This window comes from Ammospiza caudacuta, chromosome 21 (assembly GCF_027887145.1).
Source record: "Ammospiza caudacuta isolate bAmmCau1 chromosome 21, bAmmCau1.pri, whole genome shotgun sequence".
NCBI lineage: Eukaryota > Metazoa > Chordata > Aves > Passeriformes > Passerellidae > Ammospiza > Ammospiza caudacuta.
In genome coordinates, this window is record NC_080613.1 from 9,186,800 (window position 1) to 9,208,623 (window position 21,824).

At 48.3% G+C, this 21,824-nt stretch overlaps 1 protein-coding gene across 1 annotated transcript in view; it reads right to left on the reverse strand.

The window, feature by feature from the left end:
* LOC131566863 (voltage-dependent N-type calcium channel subunit alpha-1B-like) overlaps window positions 1–21,824 on the reverse strand; it is a 317,557-nt gene that overhangs the window by 75,790 nt on the left and 219,943 nt on the right. The window contains exons 19-22 of the mRNA XM_058818307.1: window positions 19,833–19,939; window positions 11,778–11,840; window positions 3,345–4,169; window positions 868–1,094 (exon numbers count right to left, since the gene is read on the reverse strand). Coding sequence (XP_058674290.1) covers window positions 868–1,094; window positions 3,345–4,169; window positions 11,778–11,840; window positions 19,833–19,939 — 1,222 coding nt within the window. The remainder of the gene's footprint in view (window positions 1–867; window positions 1,095–3,344; window positions 4,170–11,777; window positions 11,841–19,832; window positions 19,940–21,824) is intronic.

Below are 21,824 nucleotides of genomic sequence, written 5' to 3' on the forward strand. Positions count from 1 at the left end.
GCAGGGCTGTTATTACTTTTTATTTTATTTTGCAAGAAAATGACATTTCTTTGTGTTTGAGTGACATGTTCAATAAACTCCTTATTGGATCTCCAGTCAGATCCAGAGGAAATGGCCAAGAAAGGGAGAGGCTGATAAATTGTGATTGACAGGAAGTCAGCATTGCAATATAGGAAAATAACCATTGAAGAGGGGGAAAAAAGGAGAAAGAAGAAGGAATACTAATAAAAAAATAGAAGACAAATCTTGCAGCTGACAACACAGTGAAAAACCACAGGGGCCCTGCCAGATCTTGGAAAGCAGAGTCCTGACAGCCTGAGGTTTAATGTGGACCTCTTGGATTTCCCTCTGGGATTCTCCTGAGCTCTCCACACTTCTCCAGGCTGTTCCCACCCTGCCAGGGATCAGCACCAAGGTGGTGGGAACAGCCTGGTGCTGGCTGGGCACAAGGATCATCTTGGAACCATCTCTAAATCTGTGCTGATAGACCCAAGGCAGAGAGCTCTGGAGAAGGACAGGGAGGGTGGATCTGCTCCAAGAGGATTGTAAAAGGCTCTGGAACGTCACAGGATTCCCAGCAGCAGGGTCACACATGGATTTTGCTCTCCCTGCTCCCTCACCTCTCCCTTACACACAGGGTGTGGCCTGGCTGAGCCATCTCCAGGGAGTCTCAGGTGTTTTCCAGAGCCACCAGGAACCCTTGCTGAGTTCCTGCAGTCCATGTGGCAATTACAGCTCCTCTATCACAAAGTTCCCTGGCTGCCTCTCTCAAGGATGGCAGATCCCAGGAAAGCCCCCCTCACTTCTTGGAGATTTGGATTTCCTGGCAATTCCACAGCAGGAAAAGCAGGGGACAGAGGCACTCACTTGGGATGACAGTGGTTTCCCCTGGAGGGGCAGTGATGGTGACAGGGATGTTCACAGTGGTGGTTTTGTCCAGGGGGGGCTGAATCATCCTGGTCACGTTCTTCTGGTTGTCGGCATCCTCCGGCTGCTCAGGCACCTTCTGCAGGTAAGTGCTGGGCAGGGTGTGCACAGGGACACTGCCAGGCCCACTGCCACTGCCACTGGCCTCCAGCTCACACTGGTTCTCCCTAGGAAAAAGCAGGATTTGTTCAACATGGCCCGGGAGAGGTTCAGATCCCTGATGCTGCACCTCGTGCTGGGTTTGTTTCCTCCATGGAAATCCCTTGCAGGACTGTGGTGCTCACATTCTCTGAGCAGAGAGAGACATAATTCTCTCGCCCAGGATTTTTCCTGGGGAAGGCAGTGAGAACCTCAGAGAAGAAGAGAAAACAATTCTCATCTCTATTTGCTGCGCTTGTTGTTTGGCACATGTGGAATGTGTCATGGAGATTGTTTACTCAAAGTGATTTGTTAATTGGACACCAGTGAGGGTTGCTTTGATTCCTTGGCCAGTTGGGTCAAAACTGTGTCCTGGCTGTCTCTGCAGACAGTTATGGGTATTTCTTTAGTATCTTTGTAGAATCCGTATAGTATAGTATAGTATATACTGTAGCATAGCATAGTATAGTATAGTATCTCTTTAGTATGTAATATAATATAGCTTAATAAAGCAATTATTCAGCCTTCTGAATCATGGAGCCAGAGCACATTATTCCCTGGCTGGGGGCTCCCTGCATTGATACAGGACAACCTCTGACAGCAAAATTTGGGATCTTTCTCTCCAAGACATCCCAGGCCAAACCCCAATCCCGACATTAGGAGGGGACTGTGGCACTGGACATCCCTAGGGTCACTTTAATGATGCTCCCAAGCCAGGACCATGTAGCAGTGCCAGGAGCCACTCCCCAGAGCAGCTGCTGGATGAATCCTCACACACTGCTCCTTAATGATCTCCCCAGGCCTTATTTAATTGTGCTGATTCTCTTTTCCCGTTTTTGGAACGGTTTTGGAACCATTCTGGAACGTGGCAATCAGCAGCTAAATGGCTCCTGCTCTCCTCTGCAGCAGCAGCAGCTCTGCTCCAGTGAGGAGGAAAGTGAGCCTGTGCACATGAGCACGCTGAACAGCAGGCAGAGTGTTTGGAAATTCAGCTGAAAGGAAGATAATTTAGACAGGAAAATTATTATCTCAGTGCCACTCACGGCTCTCCATGGTGACATGAACTCTATTCTAAAGAATCCCAGTGCAATTTCTTTTCCATCAGACTAATAAAGCTGAAAAGGCAATCTATCCTTCTTTATTAACTACTCCAAATGCTTCACCAGGGCTGCTTTTCTCACTTGACTTACATAAGAATTAAAGCAAATAGGGGCCATCGTTGCTCTTAATGGAAGAGGCCATGTGCTGGAACAACTGGTGGTGCAGCTGAAGGCTCCCCATTAAAAATGAAAATCAAAGGGCTGTAAGCAAGGCTGGCTGAAATTTAAATAGATGTCCCTCAGGAGCTTCCTTCAGAAGGAAGGAAATTTCCCTTCAGAAGCTGGGAAATTCTCTGCTCCACTTGGTGTCCTACAGGGTCTGTTGGTGTTTACAGCAAGAATATTTTCTGCCTTAAACCTGAGCTGTTTTATGAACCAAAATCGTCTTTGGGAGCCTCTGTCACTGCTGACTGAGGCAAAACAGAACTGCAGTGTTGGGGAAGATGAAACAGGAAAGCCTGATAAATATGATTGCCTGGAAAAAGATTTTGAGAATATAGAAACTATAAGTGAGATTGAAATGAAAGCAAGCTTTGAGATCCCTCAGTTACTGAACAACTGGAAAACAATGGTGTGGCCGGCTGAAGGTGATCCCCTTTTGATGGAACAACACCCTCTGCTTGCAGACAGGCCCAAGGGTCAGAGCAGACCCTACAGCTTGGCAGAAGGGGCCCAAAGAGGAGTTTTTAGGGTTTAAAATGTAACACAGTGTGGTAATGTAATGATTCTTATAGGCTGTATGGAAATGCTATAGGATTTGTATCTTGTACTAGATTGGTTAGTGAGAATTAGAATATTCAACACAGAAGAACATTTATTGTATTGTAATGGGAACTTTGCTCTCTTACCCTTCTACACTCTCACCCTCTCATCCTCTCTCCCCCTCTCTTCTCTCATTCCTGCTCTGAGCTGTGTTTGGCAGCTCCCAGCAGGGCCCTGCACCCAGGCCCTTTGCAATAAACCCCAAGTTCCAGACCTGGCTCCAGAGATCTCTCGTCTCCGTCTGTCCCCACTGTCCTACCCCCTGACGCTCCCCCACTGCAGGTTGTGGTGGTAGCTGATGTGGGCAGAGGGACAGCAGGGAATGCCACGGGGAGGCCATAAGGGATTTCCTGGAACACATCTGGGGCTTTGTGACCCCTGAACCGACCCAGGCGGGGCCTGGCAGCACCCACTCACTTGGGCTGGTGATTGCGGTGCTCCTTCTCGCCAGCCTCCCCCTCCTTCTCCCCGCTGTCCTTCTCCACGGACTCATAGGTGGACAGGGCCCTGTTCCTGAGCCGGTGCCGCCGGTGGGGCTCCTCTCCGCTGTCCCCCTTGGCGCCGGGCTCTCCATCCCTGTTCCCGGAGCGGGACCCTCCGCGGTGCCGGGAGCGCCGCTCGCCGCGGGCGCCGTTGGCGGTGCCGTTGCCCTCCTTGCTGGGCCGGTCGGAGGAGTGCCGGTGGCTGCGGTGCCTGCGGTGCTCCTTCTCACCCCCTTCGTCCACCGAGCCCCGCCGGTGGTGCCTCTTGCCCCCTTCCTGCCCCCTGGTACGGTCGCTCTTCCCTTCCTTGCTGCCCCCTTCCACCTCCTTGCTGCGGCTCCGGTGCTGCCGGTGCCGCTCCTCCTTGGTGCCAGCCCCGGCTTCGCCGCTCTCCTCCTTGGTGACATCTCCCTTCTCCTGCTCTCCCAGCTTCTCCTTCTCCCGATGCCGGTGGTGCTTCCTTGGCGCTTCTGCCCCATCGGCAGAGGTGGGTTTGGGGTGCTCCACCACCTCCTGGACATCCACGGGGCTCAGCTTGGTGAGGTTGTTCCTGCCCTCGCTGCGGGGCTCCACGACCAGCGGCCGGTCCAGGTGGGTTTTCATGTCGGGACGGATGTGCAGGGTGGTGGCGTAGCGGACGCGCTCCTCAGGGTCCAGCTCGTTGTACAGCGCCTCGCAGCTGGCTCGGAAGTTGTGCATCCGGATCTGGCTCGTCCTCTGCTCCCAAACCGACTTGGATTTGGAGGAATTCTGCTGCTTGCTAAGGGCGGGAGAAAGGTGATAAGTCAGCACCCAACTTCGCGCCAATTCCCTAAATGCCAACTAAAAAAAAGGGAATTTTCAGCTGAAGTGGGGAATTAGAGGGTAAAACCAAAGGAGTAACAGGGATGGAGAGAGAACATAAGCAGGAAAGCCAGCAGGATCATCCGTGTTAGTTTGCCCACACACTATGAGATCAGCCCTCTGGAAAGGAGTTATTCTGTGTTTCAGAAATGTGGAAGCCTCGGGAATAGTCTGAAGGATTAAAACGTCAGCACACAAAAATCACACACCCCAGCCAGAGCCTTGGAACAGCCCGCAAAGCTTCCCAAAATTAGCAGCATTTTCTCCCCACCTGGAAATATCTGGATGAGGAAATTAGTGGTGAGCAAGAGAAGTTAGATCAGCAGGAGCAGCAGGGAAAATCAAACCTGTCCCTGAGGATGCACCAGCCCCTTCCCCTTCCAGCCAGCCCCAGGGCTTGTTTTCCAGCTGTGCTGCCCTGCTGGCTCAGGAACAGGTTTAAAACTGCTCTAAATCCACAGCATCCTTCCAGGTGAGCATGGACCAGCCAGCCCACACATCAATGGAGAAAGGAAAAGTCAAAGTAGGAAAGGAAAACTGTCCTGTGCACCAGGAAAAGTGGGAGAGTCACACAGAGATCCATGAAAGATCCTGAGCAGGAGGGACCCACCAGGATCCCCCAGCCCAGCCCCTGTCCCTGCCCAGCCCCCCCAGCAGCCCCACCCTGGGCACCCCTGGCAGCGCTGCCCAAAGGCTCCTGGAGCTCTGGCAGCCTCGGGGCCGTGCCCATTCCCTGGGCAGCCTGGGCAGTGCCAGCACCCTCTGGGGGCAGAGCCTTGCCCTGAGCTCAGCCTGAGCTGCCCTGGCCCAGCCCCAGCCGTGCCCTGGCTCCTGTCCCTGGCCCAGAGCAGAGATGGGAGCTGCCCCTCGGGAGGAGCTGCAGCCCCGGGGAGCTCTGCCCTCACTCTGCTCCAGCTGAGCAACCCCAGAGCCCTCAGCTGCTCCTCATGGGCCCTCCAGAGCCTTCCCCATCTCAGTATCCCAACATGAAGATGAGATGGAACCACCTGGAGACACCTGCTCATCTCTGTCACCTCTTGTGGCCAGGACACCTCCTCTGGCATGGCCTGAACGCTTGGATTTTTTCAGCACAGCATTTGGGTTCTCACCACCACATTCAAAGTGACCATAAAAACAACCAGGGTTTGAAGGTTGTGAAGGGACAACTTTTTCTTTTTCTCCTAAAAACTTCAAGCCAAACTCCACTTTCCACTGGCTGCCAGGGTGAGTTCTGGATTTAACCTCATGGAGGCTCAGCACCTCCTTAATGAAACTTTTTCTAGCAAAACCAGGGAAGGCATTTCCCTCCTCCCAGCCTGCTCTGACACCTCCATTCCCCACACTTCAGGCTGAGCTGTGCAGCTGGAGGGAGCAGAACCCACATGGGAGGCAAACACAGCTTCCTTACGCATTTTTGGGCTCCCCTGGCAGTGGAAAAAAGCAGCTTTTGCGTGTTCTGGTGCTGATTGGGACTGTCTGTCCCTGTCACCGTGCACAGACCCCGGGGAGGTGACGTCCAGCCACGCTCATGTGGCACAGTGGGAGCTGTCAGAACGGTTTTGTGTCTCTGGGCTCTGCTGGGGAATTGTTTCTTTACTGAGGTTGCTGCTGTCTGGTGTTGCTAAAGAGAAAAAAATTCACTAAAAGCCCTCATGAGAGCACCCAGGTAGATGTGAAGAAACCTCATTTAGTCCCAAAATCAGAGCTGATCACCAAAATTAAATATCTATGCCCTGTTGCCAAGTTCTGGACTCGTTGTCCAGCAGCTGAGTCCCCCATTTGCACCATGGCAGGAAAACAAGTGATAAAAATCACAGTTCTAAATGTAAATAATACCAGAAGGTCCTGGACAAATGGCTTAGAGCCCTGTTCATCTCAAATCCCACACTCAAGGGGGGACAGGCTCCTCCCGAGGCAGAGCTCCCTTCAAGGATGAATAGCCCCATTACAGTGGGCACTCACCACTTTCTTTAGCTCAAAATAATGAAAAATTAAAATATTCTCACTCATCAGCAGCTTTCCTTGGTTTGAGAAGGAATGAGGAATGTGCAGAGCCTCTGACTGCCCAGCCCTGCTGCCCTGTCCAAGGATTTCCCATGGGAAGCCACAGGAAAAGCTCTGCAGAGCTCTCACAGGGATGGAGCTGCCTGTGCTGGGCATCCTGGGGTTTTAGCTCTGCTAAACCCAACTGGGCTACAAATCTCTTCAAAGCCAGGCTCAGGAAAGCTGAGGGATTTTCTGTGCCTGGTTGAGCTCTCTGAATGCTGCCACAAACACCTCTGTCCTTAGGGAATATTCCTCACTCCATAGTGAAAGTCCTGGGGTGGGACCGGCCTCTGTCCTGTGCTTTGGGCAGCACTGAGGTGATTATCAGCCTTAATGATTCATTAGACAAGTGACTTCGTGCTGAAACTTCCAGTTTATCTAAAACCCAAGAGCAGAGGGAGGAGCACAAGCACCCCCTGCTCCATCCTGTGCTCCACTGCCATGGGACAGGAACCAGCAGGGCTGGGACACAAAGCTCAGTGTCCCAAAGGAAAACAGTGAGAAAATCTTCAGGCAGCTCCCATGGACACAGCCTGTGCCTGCTGCCTGTGCTGAGCCCATCCCAGCTGTTGGAAATGCAAGATGTGGTTGGGGCTGTGTGTTCTATCCCCACCTGTCAGAGCTGGGGCAGCTCTCTGCTGTCCATGGGGCAGTTGTTTCTTTCTCTCTCCCACAGCCAACCCTCCCTCCAGGAGATCTCTGCTGTCCATGGCCACTGAGTGTCCCTGCAGGGCTGATCCAATGCCAGCATCCCATGGGGAGATGCTGCGCCCAGGGCAGGAGCCAAGCATTCCTGCCTGGATCCAATCTGAGCCTGGCACAGCACAGCAGCCTCTGCCCCCTGCATTGCCAGAGGAGCAGCTTTCTGCTGCCCTGCATGGCCAGAGGGAGCCCAGGCCCATCTGCAGCAGCCCTGGAGCTGCAGAGGAAAACTCCCCCCTTGTGCAGGATCCCTGCTGCAGCAGAGCCACAGCTGGCACTGCAGGAGGGCTGAGCCCCCATGGGATGGGGCTGGGACACCGCCCTGGCACACAGGGAGGCAGCTCCTGCTCTGACCCTGACAGTCATTTGTTTTCTTTTTTTTTTTTTTTTTTTTTTTTGTACTATTGCATTTGTATTTTTAGTTTTTCCTATTAAAGAACTGTTATTTATTCTCTTCCTGTATCTTTGCCTGAGAGCCTCTTAATTTCAAAATCATAATAATTCAGAAGGAGGGATTTACATTTTCCATTTCAAGAGAGGCTCCTGCCTTCCTTAGCAGACACCTGTCTGTTCAAACCAAGGCACCAGCCAAGAAGGAAATAAAATCCCTTCAATCAGGCTGGAGGTGAGGAGGAGGAAGGTTGGGATTCAGTGCTGATCCTCAGCCCAGCTCTGACATGAGCTGTGCCACTGCAGGAGGGGTTTTGCACTTGTGTTTCAGTTCCACCAAGGACATAAATCAGCTTTTAAATGATCTCTGATCTGTTCCCACTGCTCATCAGTCAGGGCTAAGTGAGAGGTGCTGCCAGGGAAGTGCCCTCCTGAGAACCTGCAGGAAGCAGGCAGTGCACACATCAACCCAGCTCAGATCCCTGGGTAAATCAGGCACTGACATTCCAAGCTGGAATTTCCCAGCACCTGGAAATGAGCTGCATCCTTAACACTGACACAAGCCACGGAGGCGAGTGCCAAACCCCCCAGCACAAAGCCACCCGCTGGCTCTGGGCACCAACAGCTCCAGAGCAGGAGCTGCAGAGGCAATGCCTGCACAGCCATTCCTCTTTCCACAAGGAAAACACTCAAAAAACATTTTTAAAAAGGCAAATCAGGATATTTACAAAGTGTGGTAAAAACCCAATCACAGGAAAACGCAGCACCTGTGAGCTCAATTCCATCTCCAGAGTGTCATGGACATATTTGATGAAAAATCCTTTTGCTAGGATTTTTCCTCCTGAGAAGCTGGGAGGCCTCAGGGACAAAATGCAAACAATGGTTATTTGTTGCTGTGGAATGCAACAGGTGCATCTTTGATTGGTCTCATGTGTTTTTTTTAATTAATGGCCAATCACAGTCAGCTGGCTCAGACTCTCTGATCAGTCACAAGATTTTATTATCATTCCTTTCTATTTCTTTCAAGCCTTCTGATGAAATCCTTTCTTCTATTCTTTTAGTATAGTTTTAATATTTCATTTACTCTTACTATATGTCATAAAATAATAAATCAGCCTTCTGAAACATGGAGTCAACATTCTCATCTCTTCCCTCATCCTGGGACCCCTGTGAACACCACCACACCTGAGCAGTGAGGAGCATCTCAAATCCTGTCCTCCTCAATCCTGTCATCCCAAAAACACCACCCAGGAGCCAGAGCCAGGGATGCTGTGGGAATGGGGGCAAAGCACCTGAGCACATGGGCCCCATGGGGACAGCACTGGGAATTGCAGAGCCAGAGCAGCAGCAGGAGTGGCAGGTGTTTGTCCAGCTGGATTTATCCAGTCCTGGCTCTCTCTGAGTCCCCACAGCCACTGAGCTCGGGATTTGTGGCAGCTCCTCCTCTCCTGGTGCTCCCTGGGCATGGGGACAGCCTGGGAGCTGATCTATGGCACCCCTTAAAGCAAAGCAGGGCTTCAGCCCAGCCCCCTGCCCAGGAGGAGATGCAGCAACAGGAGGGGTTTAGAGGAGATGGAAAAACATCAACAGGGCAAAAATTATTTCCTCTGCTCCCCCCTCATTTGGGGCAGTGAATTCTGCACAAATCAGGGCAGGCACAGCCCAGCTACACCTCGAGCAGGGCAGGGCTTGTCTGAACTGATCAAAAAGAGGATTTGTGATAACCAATATTTGCTTTACAAAAAAACCAAAAATCCATAAAACCCATAAAATTCCACAAAAAACATAAAGCCAACTGCTCGTCTGAACCCTGCTCACTGCTGGCTGCTTAAAACGCTCCTGAAGCCATTAAGGAAACTGCTCTGTAAATCACTCCTGACTTGCCAACATCCCACAAACACTGCTGGTAATTCACTGCTTTACTCCCCACCCCTATTTTCAGGAATATTTGGAACTCTTTGAAGGCTCTTCTCTATCCCCAGACCCTCCAGGCTGGAAATGTTGTAGATATCACTGCTGGTACCAGCTCCACTGGTTTTCCTTGGGTTAAAACATCACCAAACAACTCCTGCCTGTGGCTGGGAAGAAAACCCTGCAATTCCTGGAGAGTCAAATAAGATTCATATTAATGAATCAGTGACTAATATTGGTATAAATAAAACCTGCAAGCACTGTGTGGTTTGTTTAAGAAAGGGAAGTGTATTTTTAGTCAGATTCTAATCTTAGGGTGCTCCTTAATGATTCAAGATTTTGTTCCCATAACCTTTGAAATCACTGCTGCACTTCATGGAAATCCTTAACATTTTGCTGCAGTAAATAATGAATGAAAGCAGCCTATGGAAAGATAATAATTCAGTGTTAAAAATAACTACACATTACACACTGGCTGTGAAATTCTGTGTTTCAGATAAAAGGGAATTTGTAGTTAAAATACAACAAAACCTTTCTGCTCAAATCCTATTTTCTGTTCATGAACTCAGGGTTCATACACTCCATGTTTCCATTTTCCACTTGGAAAACACAATGGGATATTTCACTTTGGGGTTGGTGTGCACAAAGCCCAATGTTTTATCTCTCTGGAGGTTTTGGGGGAAACACTCCTTAAAACTCACTGAGGAAAAAAAAGCACATTCAGCTCATCCATCTCTGCACCTTTCTGCCTGTCAAAACTCCCAGGAAATACATTGGAAGAAATGATCCAGAAGATGACTGAATCTAATTTATTCCCCTAATTTTCCCTGTGAGCCATCAGACCTGGGCACAGCCAGGTCACACCTACTTTGGGCAGCCAAAACAGCTCAGTCTTGGTCACAGCAGTTAAATTCTCTGTTCTGGTGGGGATTTAACAACAAATCCCAATAAAAACTGCCTCAAAATGTGGCCAAATCCTCCTTACAAAAGGATTTTGGTACCTGCACTTCGATTTCATCCTTTTATAAAAGGCAACTCTGCCTCTAGAAATTTGGAAAAGAGGACAAAATCTGTATTTTTTTTTTAAAGGCCAGTTGGCAAAACACTGATTTGGAGCAGTATGGCGTATCTTCTGCTGGGGGAAATTGGAATTTTGGATTGAAGGCAGCTCCCAGCACCTCCCTTTCTCCATCCTGTCAGGGTGGGAGGCACCCAAAGTGTCACTGAGCCCTCTCTGCACCTTTTTGTCTGTCAAAACTCCCAGCAGTCAGGAAATACATTGGAAGAAATGATCCAAAAGATGACTAAATCTAATTTATTCCCCCAATTTTCCCCATGAGCCAGCAGACCTGGGCACAGACAGGTTACATCTACTTTGGGCAGTCACAACAGCTCAGTCTTGGTCACAGAAGTTACTCACATAAAGCATCAACATATTTTAAATCCCAGCTTGTCCAAGATCCACCAGTGCACAAAGAACCCCCAAACACCCAGGGGAATATCAGGGAGGAAAAGCTGCTGGAAAAGGTCCTTGGCTTCACAGTACCTTGGTGCCTGCTGTGGGGCCAGGACAAACCCCCAGGCTGGAATTGCACTTACTTGAGTCTCCAAAAGCATTAAAGAAGAAAGACAAGGTCACACAGTTAAAGGATAACCCAAAGGACACTCATGGGGGTGGGACAGGAGCTGATGAGGAGTTTTTGGGGTTAGTCAGCAGCAGAAATGATGTTTTTACCAACCTGTTGGTGTCAAAGCACACCCTGACCCACAGCACAGCCAGCAGGATTGGATTGGGAGGAAGCACATGGAGTGAGAGAGAGTTTTCCACTGTGTTTGCTCAACTCCAGCTCCAGAGGAGTTGCCAAGAGCCTCATTAGGACAAAATCTGTCGCTTTAAGCTCCAGCTCGAGAAGGTCAGAGAGCAAAGACATAACCAGCTTTTCAAGAGTTTTCCAATTTAGTCTCACTTGGACCCCGTTTCCAGAATTCTTTTGAAGTCCTCCTCCAGTTTTCCCTCCAAGAGAGCTCTCCTGATTCTCCCACGGAACCCAGAGTGCAAACACCGGTGGAACATCAAAGCAAACAGCCCAGCACAGAGTAAACACAGAGAACAGAAAGAAATACAAGTGAGAACAAGACAAACCATCAAACGAGGGGAAACAGGAGAAGAGAGGAGAAGAGTTCAGGAGAAATGATGGAAAGGAATTAAGGGAGAAAAATGGAGGAAGGAAGAGGGGGAAAAGTCACAGTCAATGTATGGAACACAAGAGTTGCTCACAAATCACAAGCATCAAATGACAATGACACCTTCCAGTCCTTTCCCTGGATGTTGGTCTGGAGGCTTTCCACAATGATGGGAATGATTTTTTGGGGAAAAAGAACACAGGGAGAGTGAAGGCACCAGGAGAAAGGGGAGGTTGACAGAGCTCTAAATGAGAAATCCACGTAGTGAATATCGTAACAGAGAGCAACTCACGGTGAATTTACGCTGGAGACTGACGAGCTGCGAGATACAGTACCTCGAGTTTGCTTTACAAAACTGCACATGCAAAAAAACAAAACAAACAAAGAAAACAAAAAGTGAGAAAAGAAAAAGCCAAAAAACCAAAAAAAAACCAAACCAAAAGGAAAATCAAACCAAACGGGCAGAGAAACCATAAAAGACATCGGGAGGAGACTCGTACAGGCCGCGTCCTGTCGGGTGCAGACAGGGAGGAGACCAGGCAAGCTCCAGGGCTGTGGAAACCATGGACACACCACCCTCTGGAGAATGAGGACACAACCAAAGAGTCCAAAAGGGAGCCAAAAGGAAGAGGTGACCAAGAGGCACGCAATGAGCATGGAGCTCCATGGCTCCCTGGTACTCACACCGCCAACGTCCTGCAGGAGCCACCTCTGCCACCCTGGGGAGGCCTGGCTGCAGCCACGGGGGGATTGTGCTGCAAATCCTCATTTAGAAGAGGATTCCATTTGCTAATTCCTGCTCCTGGCACCAGGAGGAAGCTTTAGCACAGAGCAAGAGCTGGAGAGAGGACCCCAGGCTCCAAAATCCACCTGAGCTCCAGCAGCTGGTACCACACAACTTCTCCTCAGTCCCTGCCTCAGATGGGCTCTTTGGAGGCACCTGCCTCTCTCCTCAGACAGGGATTGGGATGGGCCTGGCTCAGACTGCCCAAAATTGGGCCTAAAAACCTCAGCTCTGCTGCAGCTCCAGTGGGGCAAGGCCCAGGGGTGAAAGGAGCTTCCTGCAGCTCAAGGAATTTTGTAGATTTTCCTCCATCTCCTCCACACCATTTCTGTGGGGGGTTTTAAATATGGAAATCACTGAATCACATAGAAAAGGCAGGCAATTCACAGAAAACCGGGATTCTAAATATCCTGATTGATCCTGTGTTGAGGCATTAATTTTTTCCTAGCTCTAATGATAATTTCTATCAATCTACAGCATTCCAAAAACCCTCCCCAAGACTGAAAATAAAATCCCTTCACCTCCTGATTTGCCTTTTCAGTTGCAGCATTTTTCCTCCTGCTTTCACAAGCATTTAAATCTGTTAACAATCAATTCTAGCCAACCAGAAGGCCCAGTTAAAATCTAATGTTTTCTGGGTATCATAGAAGTAGAGGTTTAAATATACGTTTATTAAAATTAATGGATGGTTCTGAACAGAAATATTGGCTCAGTTACTGCATGTAACACAAAATCCAGAGGTTCAGAAACCTGGAGTGAATATAAGAAAAATTATGGAAGGCATCGTAAAAGTTTTGCTTGAAGCAAATAATCTGCTGAGCAGCCAGGTGAAGTATTTTACCTAAACCCCAGGATTTCTGTATTTGTCTGGTGCCAAATGAAACAGGAGCAGAGGCAGAGTGGGGGTGGCATGTCCTGCATGCTAACCAAGGAAATTATAATTTCCAAGTTGTTCAGGCTGGAGACCTTTTTACTCTTTGGCAACAAAATCCTGCAGAGAACAAGCCCCTGAGTGCAGGGCATAACAAAGGAATTCCTTTGGGAAAACTTGGGATGGAGGAGAACACTGCCCTGATTGACCTGGGAGTCAGCACTGTGCAGTACATATGGGGATTTTGGGTTTAATTGTTGGAAATTGTGGAAAGCAGATGAACATCCCTCAGTGGAAGGCTGGGATGAGCCTCTGTGTGTCTCCCTGCCTCGTTTGGTGCTGGGCAGGATGAAAGCCACGCTCTGTCCTTGTCACCTGGGCAGGGAATGTGGCATAAGTCCTGCAGCACTCCAGGCTCACCACTCTGCTCCCGTGGCTGTATCTGCCTTTTTCAAACCATAAATTTGCCTGGAACCACCATGTGTGAAACCACAGAGCCAGCCCAGCCTCCTTTTCCAGGGCAAAACGACAGCAGGAGTTGATTTTCACCAGATGCTACTTACCAGGAAGGAGGGACAGAGCCCAGAGAGTGGCTGTGGGTGACACCGACGGTGAGGACACAGAGGAAAACCCACAGGAGGAATCAGAACCTCACACACTGACACACTCCAGGGGAGGAGCAGAGGGAAGAAACCACAACCAGCAAGAGGAAAAGAACACCTCTTCTACTCTACACCCCCCAGCAGAGCACAGGGCACGGGCTGGGTGTTCAGGTAGCTTCTTGCTGGGTCCTGTTGGGTGCCCAGAGCCCAACAGAGACGTGGAAATCACCACGGTACTCCCGAGACAGAAGGAAAACATGGAACCTCTGAGATGGAAAACCTGGAGAAACAGAGCAGTTCCCCCCTCCCTGCATCCCCAGACCTGTACAAAAGGGCCACAGGGGTCAGGGTGAAGAGGCTGAGGTGCCACCTCTGGTGGCTTTTCTGCCTTGCTCACACTAACAGGCACTGTCCCCCTGTGGGACTGCTATTACAGCACCAGTTCTGTGAACAAGCCCAGTGGGACCAGCAGAAACCAGTCCTGGAGACAGCAGGAGGTCCTTGGAGGCTGGGAAGTTGTCCTGGGAAGCACAGATAACTGGAACAGCAGTGGGCAGTGTGACAAACTGTGCTTAGGTCTGGTGCCCACGTCCAGGAGCTGTCTCTGCCACTGCCCACCAGGTTTCATGCACCACCCAGGTTCTCCTCCCACCCAAAACTCACACCTCACACCTGTGATTAAATTATTCCCGTGGATCTGGCTACAACTCTAATCCATTACCTCATGGAATTAATAAAACCCCAAACCTCATAATTCAAACCTCAATGCAAAAAGTTCCTCCGAGTGTGGCTGATTACCTGGCAGGCTCCTACAAATTTAGAGGTGATGAAAAAGGCTTCCCCCAAGCAAAGGTGAGGAGGGGGCACTGGGGAATGCTGTGGGTGCCAGGTGAGCCCTGCCTGGGGCAGGATGAGCTCATGGCAGCCCCTTTTGTACGGGCCATTGGTGCAACTCTGGTTGGGACAGGGAAGGCAGACAGGAACCCAAACATGGGGAGTTCAGGCATCAGGCCAGGCAGAAGCAGGAAAAAACCTCAACTTTGCTTTGGGGTCTTTGTGTGACCCACAGGGGTGAGCCTGAGGGCTCCTCCTTCCACTGGCAGTGGCACCAAAAAGTGCTTTGGACGTCCAGTGCCTTGGAATTGTCCTCTTGTCCCTGGTCCAGCTGCCAAGGAAGCTGCACCAATGGTTTGCCCTAAGGACCCCTGGCTCTGTGAAGTCCCTCAGGTGCAGAGGCTGAGCAGGGCAAATGACACAGAGGGGCTGAACAAACCCAGAACTCACCTCCAGAAACAACAAAGCTAGGAAAATGCTAAACGGAAAACAAACAAACAAAAAATAATCACAAAAAAAGAAGAGTGAAACAATGGGCTCGAATCAAACACACCTCCTGTGTTCAGCCAAACATTGCAAACAGTGACAGAACCAACACATCACCCTTGTTTTTCATCCTAAAGAAATCCTTCAGGGTAGAGTTCACCAGGTGAAAAACCAACTGTGGTCAGCCAAATCTGCTCTCTGGTGGAGCAGAGAAATGCTGGGGGCTGCATGAGGCATGAGCTCCACACCAGCCTCACTTTTCATCCAGAGAAACCACAAAATAAATCCTGCAGGTTAGAGTTCACCAGGTGAAAAATCAACCGTGGTCAGAAAAATCTGCTCAGGTCCCTCTGGTGGAGCAGAGAAATGCTGGGGGCTGCATGAACCAGCAGCTCCACACCAGCCTCACTTTTTCATCCTAAATAAATCCTTCAGAAAAGAGTTCACTATATGAAAAAGGAACTGTGGCCAGACAAATCTGCTCAGGTCCCTTTGGTGGAGCAGAAAAATGCTGGGGGCTGGATGAGGCAGGAACTCCAGACCAGCCTCACTTTTCATCCAGAGAAACCATAAAATAAATCCTTCAGGCTAGAGTTCACCGAGTGATAAACCAACTGTGGCCAGACAAATCTGCTCAGGAGAATCCCTTTGGTGGAGGAGGACTGTCACTGTCATATTTTCTGGAAAAATCTCTTTGCCCAGGATTTTGCTCCTGGGAAGCTGAGAAGCCTCAGAGAAAAAAGAAACCAATATTATCTCATTTGCTTCTCCTGTGTTTTGCTGCTTTGGAATGTGTTTGGACGTTGTTTACCAACTGGTCATTGTTTGATTGGTTTAATGGGAATTGTTTTTACTTAACGACCAATCATGGTCCAGCTGTGTTGGGACTCTGGAAAGAGTCAAGAGTTTTTCATTATTATCTTATAATTTTCTGTAAGCATCCTTCCTCTATTCTTTAGTATAGTTTAGTATAGTATTCTTTAATATAATAAATAATATAATATTGTAATAATAGAATATAATTTAATATAATAAAGTATCATAAAATAATAAATTAGCCTTCTAAGAACATGCAGTCAGATTCATCATTTCCTCTCAATGACAGGGGACCCTGAAAATGCCACAGATCATCTCAACCCAGAAGCGTCCTCTCTTGTATTCAGGGCACCCTGACAAAGGCAAGGAAAGATCAATCTGGCTCTGAATACAAGAGAGGACATTTCTGGAGCTCCAAAGCAATGCAGGATGTTGTGAGGCAGATGATGAACGATCCCTCCCCATCACTGCAATGATGAGCCTGTTATTAAAGGAGATCCCTGGTGTCCATCAATCACAAAGCAATTCCCAGCTCCAGGTGGGAAGGTGAAGGTGCCTCTTCAGAGCCTGGGTAACACTGGATAATAACCAGTTCCTGATGCTTAGGAAATGATGTTCAGTAACCAGCACAATAAATGGAGCTCAGAGCAGAGGAAGGGGGACAAGGGGACAATTCCAAGGCACTGGATGTGCAAATTTGGTGGAGCTTGCTTAGGAGGGGAGGCTGGGGCAGGTGATTAAATTATTCCCTTGCATCTAGCTGCAACTGTAATCCATTACCTCATGGAATTAAAAAAACCCCAAATCCTGTAAGTGACAGAGTGCAAAAAATTCCTCTCCAGGCACAGCTGACCCTGTGTTGGCAGGGGAGAAATGCCAGAGGTGGGGGATCCAACCCTGTGGGAAGGGTTGGAAGGAGCTTTAGGGGAGCCACAGTCAGTGCTGGGAGCAGGACTGGCAAGGGCAGGGAGGAAACAGCACCTGAGGCAGCACAGCCAACGTGAGTCCTGAGCAGGCTCAGCCCAGGGCCAGCTTTGTCCCCTCTGTGGGGACACTGGCAACGTGAACATCGTGATCAAGAAAATCCAAGTCATGCTGTTCTCTGCCACCACCTGTTTGGACTGATGCAGGCAGGGAAAATTTCAATGTTTTCAGAACATCCATCCATGCCATCGATGCCTGCTGTTACAGAAATCCATTTCCACAGGTTGGGAAAATAATATTAAACTAGAAAACAAAAAAAAAAAATATTCCTTAGGGAAAAGTACAAATAGAGATTAATTGGGTAGAGCCACCTTTGCAGGAGCTCAATACCCGTTTTCCCAGGCCTTGCTCACTGAATCCTACAGGGATTGGATTCTTTGTACCCAAGTTTTGGGTTCTGGTGATATTTCCATTCATCAAAAATCCCATTCTTAAGAACACCCAGCACTTTTAGCATGTCCAGCTCTGGATCTGATCTGCCAGGACTTGCCATGGTCTTGACACCTGCTCCACCCTCAGAGCAGGGGAATAAGAGCAGGAGAAATTAACTGTTGGGGTGGATTTGGGTGCCAAAAGGTCCCTCAATCAGCCCTACTGTGCTGGAGAGAGGTATTCAAGGGATAGTGGCTGCAAACCACCCCCTGTTCAAGATTTAGGGGCTGCAGAGCACCCCCTGTTCCAGATTTAGGAGCTGCAAACCACACCCTATACATTATTTAGCAGCTGCAAACCACCCCCCTGTCCAATATTTAGGGGCTGCAGAACACCCCCTGTCCAAAATTTAGGGCCTGCAAACCACCCCCCTATCCAAAACTAAGGGGCTAAAAACCACCCCTTGCCCAACATTTAGGGGCTGCAGACCATCCCCCTATACAATATTTAGGGGCTACAAAGCACCCCCTGCAAGACTTAGGGGCTGCAAAGCATCCCCTGCAATATTTAGGGCTTCAAACCACCCCTTATATACAATATTTAGGGGCTGCAAACCATCCCAAATACAAGATTTAGGAGCTGCAAACCACCCTCCTATCAAAGATTTAGGGGCTGCCAAGCCCCTCTGGAGCTCCCTGAGGATGGACACTCCACCGCTCTGTGGGTTCTTCCCTTGAGAGCTGGATTTGATCCTTGTGGGTCTCTCCCAACTCAGAATATTCTGGGATTTATGTACAAAATTGCTTTGAGATGGATTTATTAAATCTCATGGGTCACAAGCCACCAATCCACCCAACATCCTCTTCCCATCTCCCAAAATCTGATTCCTCCCTTGCCTGTTCCTCCAGGGCCTCATCTCTTTGGGCATCAATCCCTTGACCTAAATGTTGCTTTCTTTCCCCAAAGCAGAGCTCTGTGAGTGGCCATGGAGCAGGGTAAGAGATGTCACAGAGTGTCACAAGGTCAGGAGATGTGCAAACCATCCCTTACACTGTGCTCCTGTGAATTTTCACACAGTCGGGACAGGGCAGACTCAATTTGAGGCAAAATAAGCAAAAATCCGTAATTTCGTCCTCACTTTGAATTGTTGTCACAAAAATCTCCTTGTGCTTTTGAAAACCTGGTGAAAAATCATGGGAAAAGGTGATTTTTAACAATTTCAACCTTAGATCCATGGAAGTGAGTTGTTTTTTTTTTCTCCTAATTTCTAAGAAATCTTCCCATGCAAAACACAGAAGCAAATAAGCACCATCATCATCTTGCATTTTCAAATACCAGAACCAAGAAATTCATCAAAGAGCAGGAGCAATTATCCTCATTTAACTTCTTTTCAAGGCTGGCCAGAAAATAATTGTAAGGAAAAAATGGTATTTAAAACTATCAAACAGCCAGAGCATAAAGAGGAACTGATTACAGCAGTAATGACAAAATAAAATGGTAAGAAGAATAAAATAGGCAAATTAATAATATTCTTTTCCTTCACATGTAATAAACTGGCTCCACTTGGCCTTTTGTCTTTGCTAAAGTGGATTAAAGTCCCAGTAAAAAGAGATTTCCACCGAAGGGATCCGGCTGCAGTTCAGGTTTTTTCCAGTAAATTGAGCAGGAAATTTTTTTTTTTTTATGCTTGAGCTTCTCCAGCCCTTGGAGGTCTCCCCCTGTAAAAGCGGTCTGGAAAACATCAGCAGCTCCCAGTAAAATGCAGGAGCAAACTTTTTGGTGTTGATGCTGAAATTCCAGAAGAGTTCAAGGAACATTTTCAGCAAATCCTTGTGAGGAATCCCAGAACAGAGTCATGGAATGGTTTTAAGGAAGGACCTTAAATCGTGTCCCAACCTCTGCAGGGACACCCTCCACCACCCCAGGCAGCCCCAAGTCCATCCAACACTTGGATATTTCCAGGGATGTCTCAAACACAGGAACCTGGACCTCAAATATTTCCACCTACACCTCATTTCTGCACCTCCAGGATCCAGGAAAAGTTGGGCCCTAAGCAAAGCTCTCCAAGGGTTTTGGTATCACAGGGCCTGTGCTTGTCCTCATCCAGGCATCTGGGAATCCCAAATGGATCTTCCTGCCTCCAAACCACAGCATTTTACTCCACCCAGCTCTTTCACACAGCAAGGAAAGGGAATTCAAACACATTTTCCAGCTATTTAAGAGGATGCCTTTGAACATCAATTCTCAAGATTATTAAAAAATATGATTTCTGTGCACACACAGAAACAACTCATTAAAAATCATTAAACTCATCTCCTCATTAAAATCCAAAGTGGGATGTTAACACTTCACCTGGTGAAATCCACCTTAAAAAAAAAATCTTCCTAAACCACAATTATTCAGAGCTGAGGCCTTACAAAGAGCACCAAACTGAAAGAAATCCTTCATTAAACTCCTAATTAAGTGCTCAGCACTGAAGTATTTGGCCAGAGGTGGTGCAGGAGGGCTCCCAGACCACGGGATGCTGCAGCTGGACAGACAGACAGACAGTGACACTGCAAAAGGGAAATGCTGTCCCAAGGAATCAAAGGTGCTTACGCAGCTATGGAGATGTTGGCTGCTGACATGGGGCTCACTTCAGCCACCTCCTTGGCCTTCTGCAGGGCCAGCTTCTGGTTGGTGGCTTCCTCCATCTCCTCCTCGTCCTGGGGCACAAAACCAAGAGAAAACGGGGAATAAATCATGGAATAACAACAAGCAGAGCTCCCCTGGGGCGTGGTGCTGCCACTGGTGGGCTGCAAAGACACAGGAATTTCAATTTAGGGCTGCAAAGACACAGGAATTTTAATTTAGGACTGCAAGGACACAGGAATTTCAATTGAGGGCTTCTAGGACACAGGAATTTTAGTTTAGGGCTGCAGGGACACAGCATTTCAATTTAGAGACAATATTTGAAATTTAGAGACAGTATTTGCAATTTAGGGCTGCAAGGACACAGGAATTCTAATTTAGGGCAGATTTTCTCACAAGGAGGCCCAGGTTTGGTGCAGGCTGAGGTGAGAATGCCAAGGTTTTGTCAAGAGGGTTTTTTACCCTCACAAATGTTCTTGACTCTGCTGGGTCTCCTCTCAGCACACAGCACTGGGGAAGGATCTCTGAGGGAGCAGGGATGGGACACTTATAGGTGGAATTCCCCAATTATCCCAGAGCTGTGTGTGGAACAATCCTCTAAAGCCAATGTCCTGCTGGAACACCTGCACGGGCTCCTAAATCCTCCCTGACCTCCTGCCAAGGGGACTTTTCTGAAACAATAATAAAAAATGATGGATATGGGATGGTTCTGCTCCCATCAATTATTCACACCCACCTCAGATCCCTGAGGACTCAGAAAACAAAAAAAGAACCATATTAAATGTCATTTGTGGAGCAAAGCAGGGTTCTGCTCCTTCTTCCTGCATATCCCTGGATCAGGAGGATTTTTAACCTCTGAAGATTGTAACTGGGATTTCTCGCTTCCTACCCAACATGAAAAGCACCACTAAAACTTAAAATTAAGGATCTTAATTTAAAAAAATTACAAAAAAGAATCTTAAACATTGAGGCAACAGCAAAACCCAAGGAAACAACCTGATTCCCCTTCAATGGCAACTTTGAAGTTGCCAAGGGCAACCAAGGGCAACTTTGCTGGAATTTTTTAAAAAAATTTCTTCAAAATAAAGTCAAAGCATGGAAGGATCAGCACAGAGCTCTGGTAGCAACACCAGCATCTCACAAATCCAGGGAAAACCACACTGAGAGCAGTCCCAGGCTCTTGTGTCAAACTTCATGGAATGCACAGGTCTGCCTCTGCTCTCCAGGCTGCTGCTGCAAGGAGTCAGGATTAAAATAATGAGAGCAGACAGATCTCCAGCTTTGGAATAGGAAATTATAGAGATTTATCCACCCTGAATTCCATCTGCATAAACAGCTCCTCGCTCTGCCTTTGGTGCTATTTGCTTCCACTGAACTCATTTGGAAACTGTTTTATTTTTCTCCTTCAGAAGGAAAAAAAAAAAAGTGGAAAATTGATTTAAAAAATCGTTACCATATAAATTTCTTTGGTTTTTTTTCCCTTTGCAAATATTTGCAAGTCTATAACCAGGCCTGAATAAAAGACCTGCTGAGCAATTATACAAAGTCAATATTTCTCATCTGCCAAATTCCAGCATTTTATGGATTTTTCTCCATAATTTCCAGTATTTTATTTTTATTTTATGCCAAATTCCAATTTATCAAAGCTTTGGGAGCTTGTTGCAAACCAAGGGTGTTTGGTTTAACCCTGGTCCCCAGCTCAGTCCCAGCTGTCCTTTCACCCTGCTGGGGTGGGAAAGCAGCAAAGCACCCATGGATTGGGATAAATTCAGTGTATTTGGGGTGGAAAAATAGAAAGGAATGAATTCCACATTTCCCACCCTGGGTTTTGCCATCCCCAGCACAGCAGAGCTCCCTCCATGGAGCAGACTGGGACAGACAGATGTGTTTGTCACAGCTGTGTGTCCCCAGGTCCTTGTCCCCCCCAGTTTTCCCCCCTGCACTCTGTGGTGTAGGGAG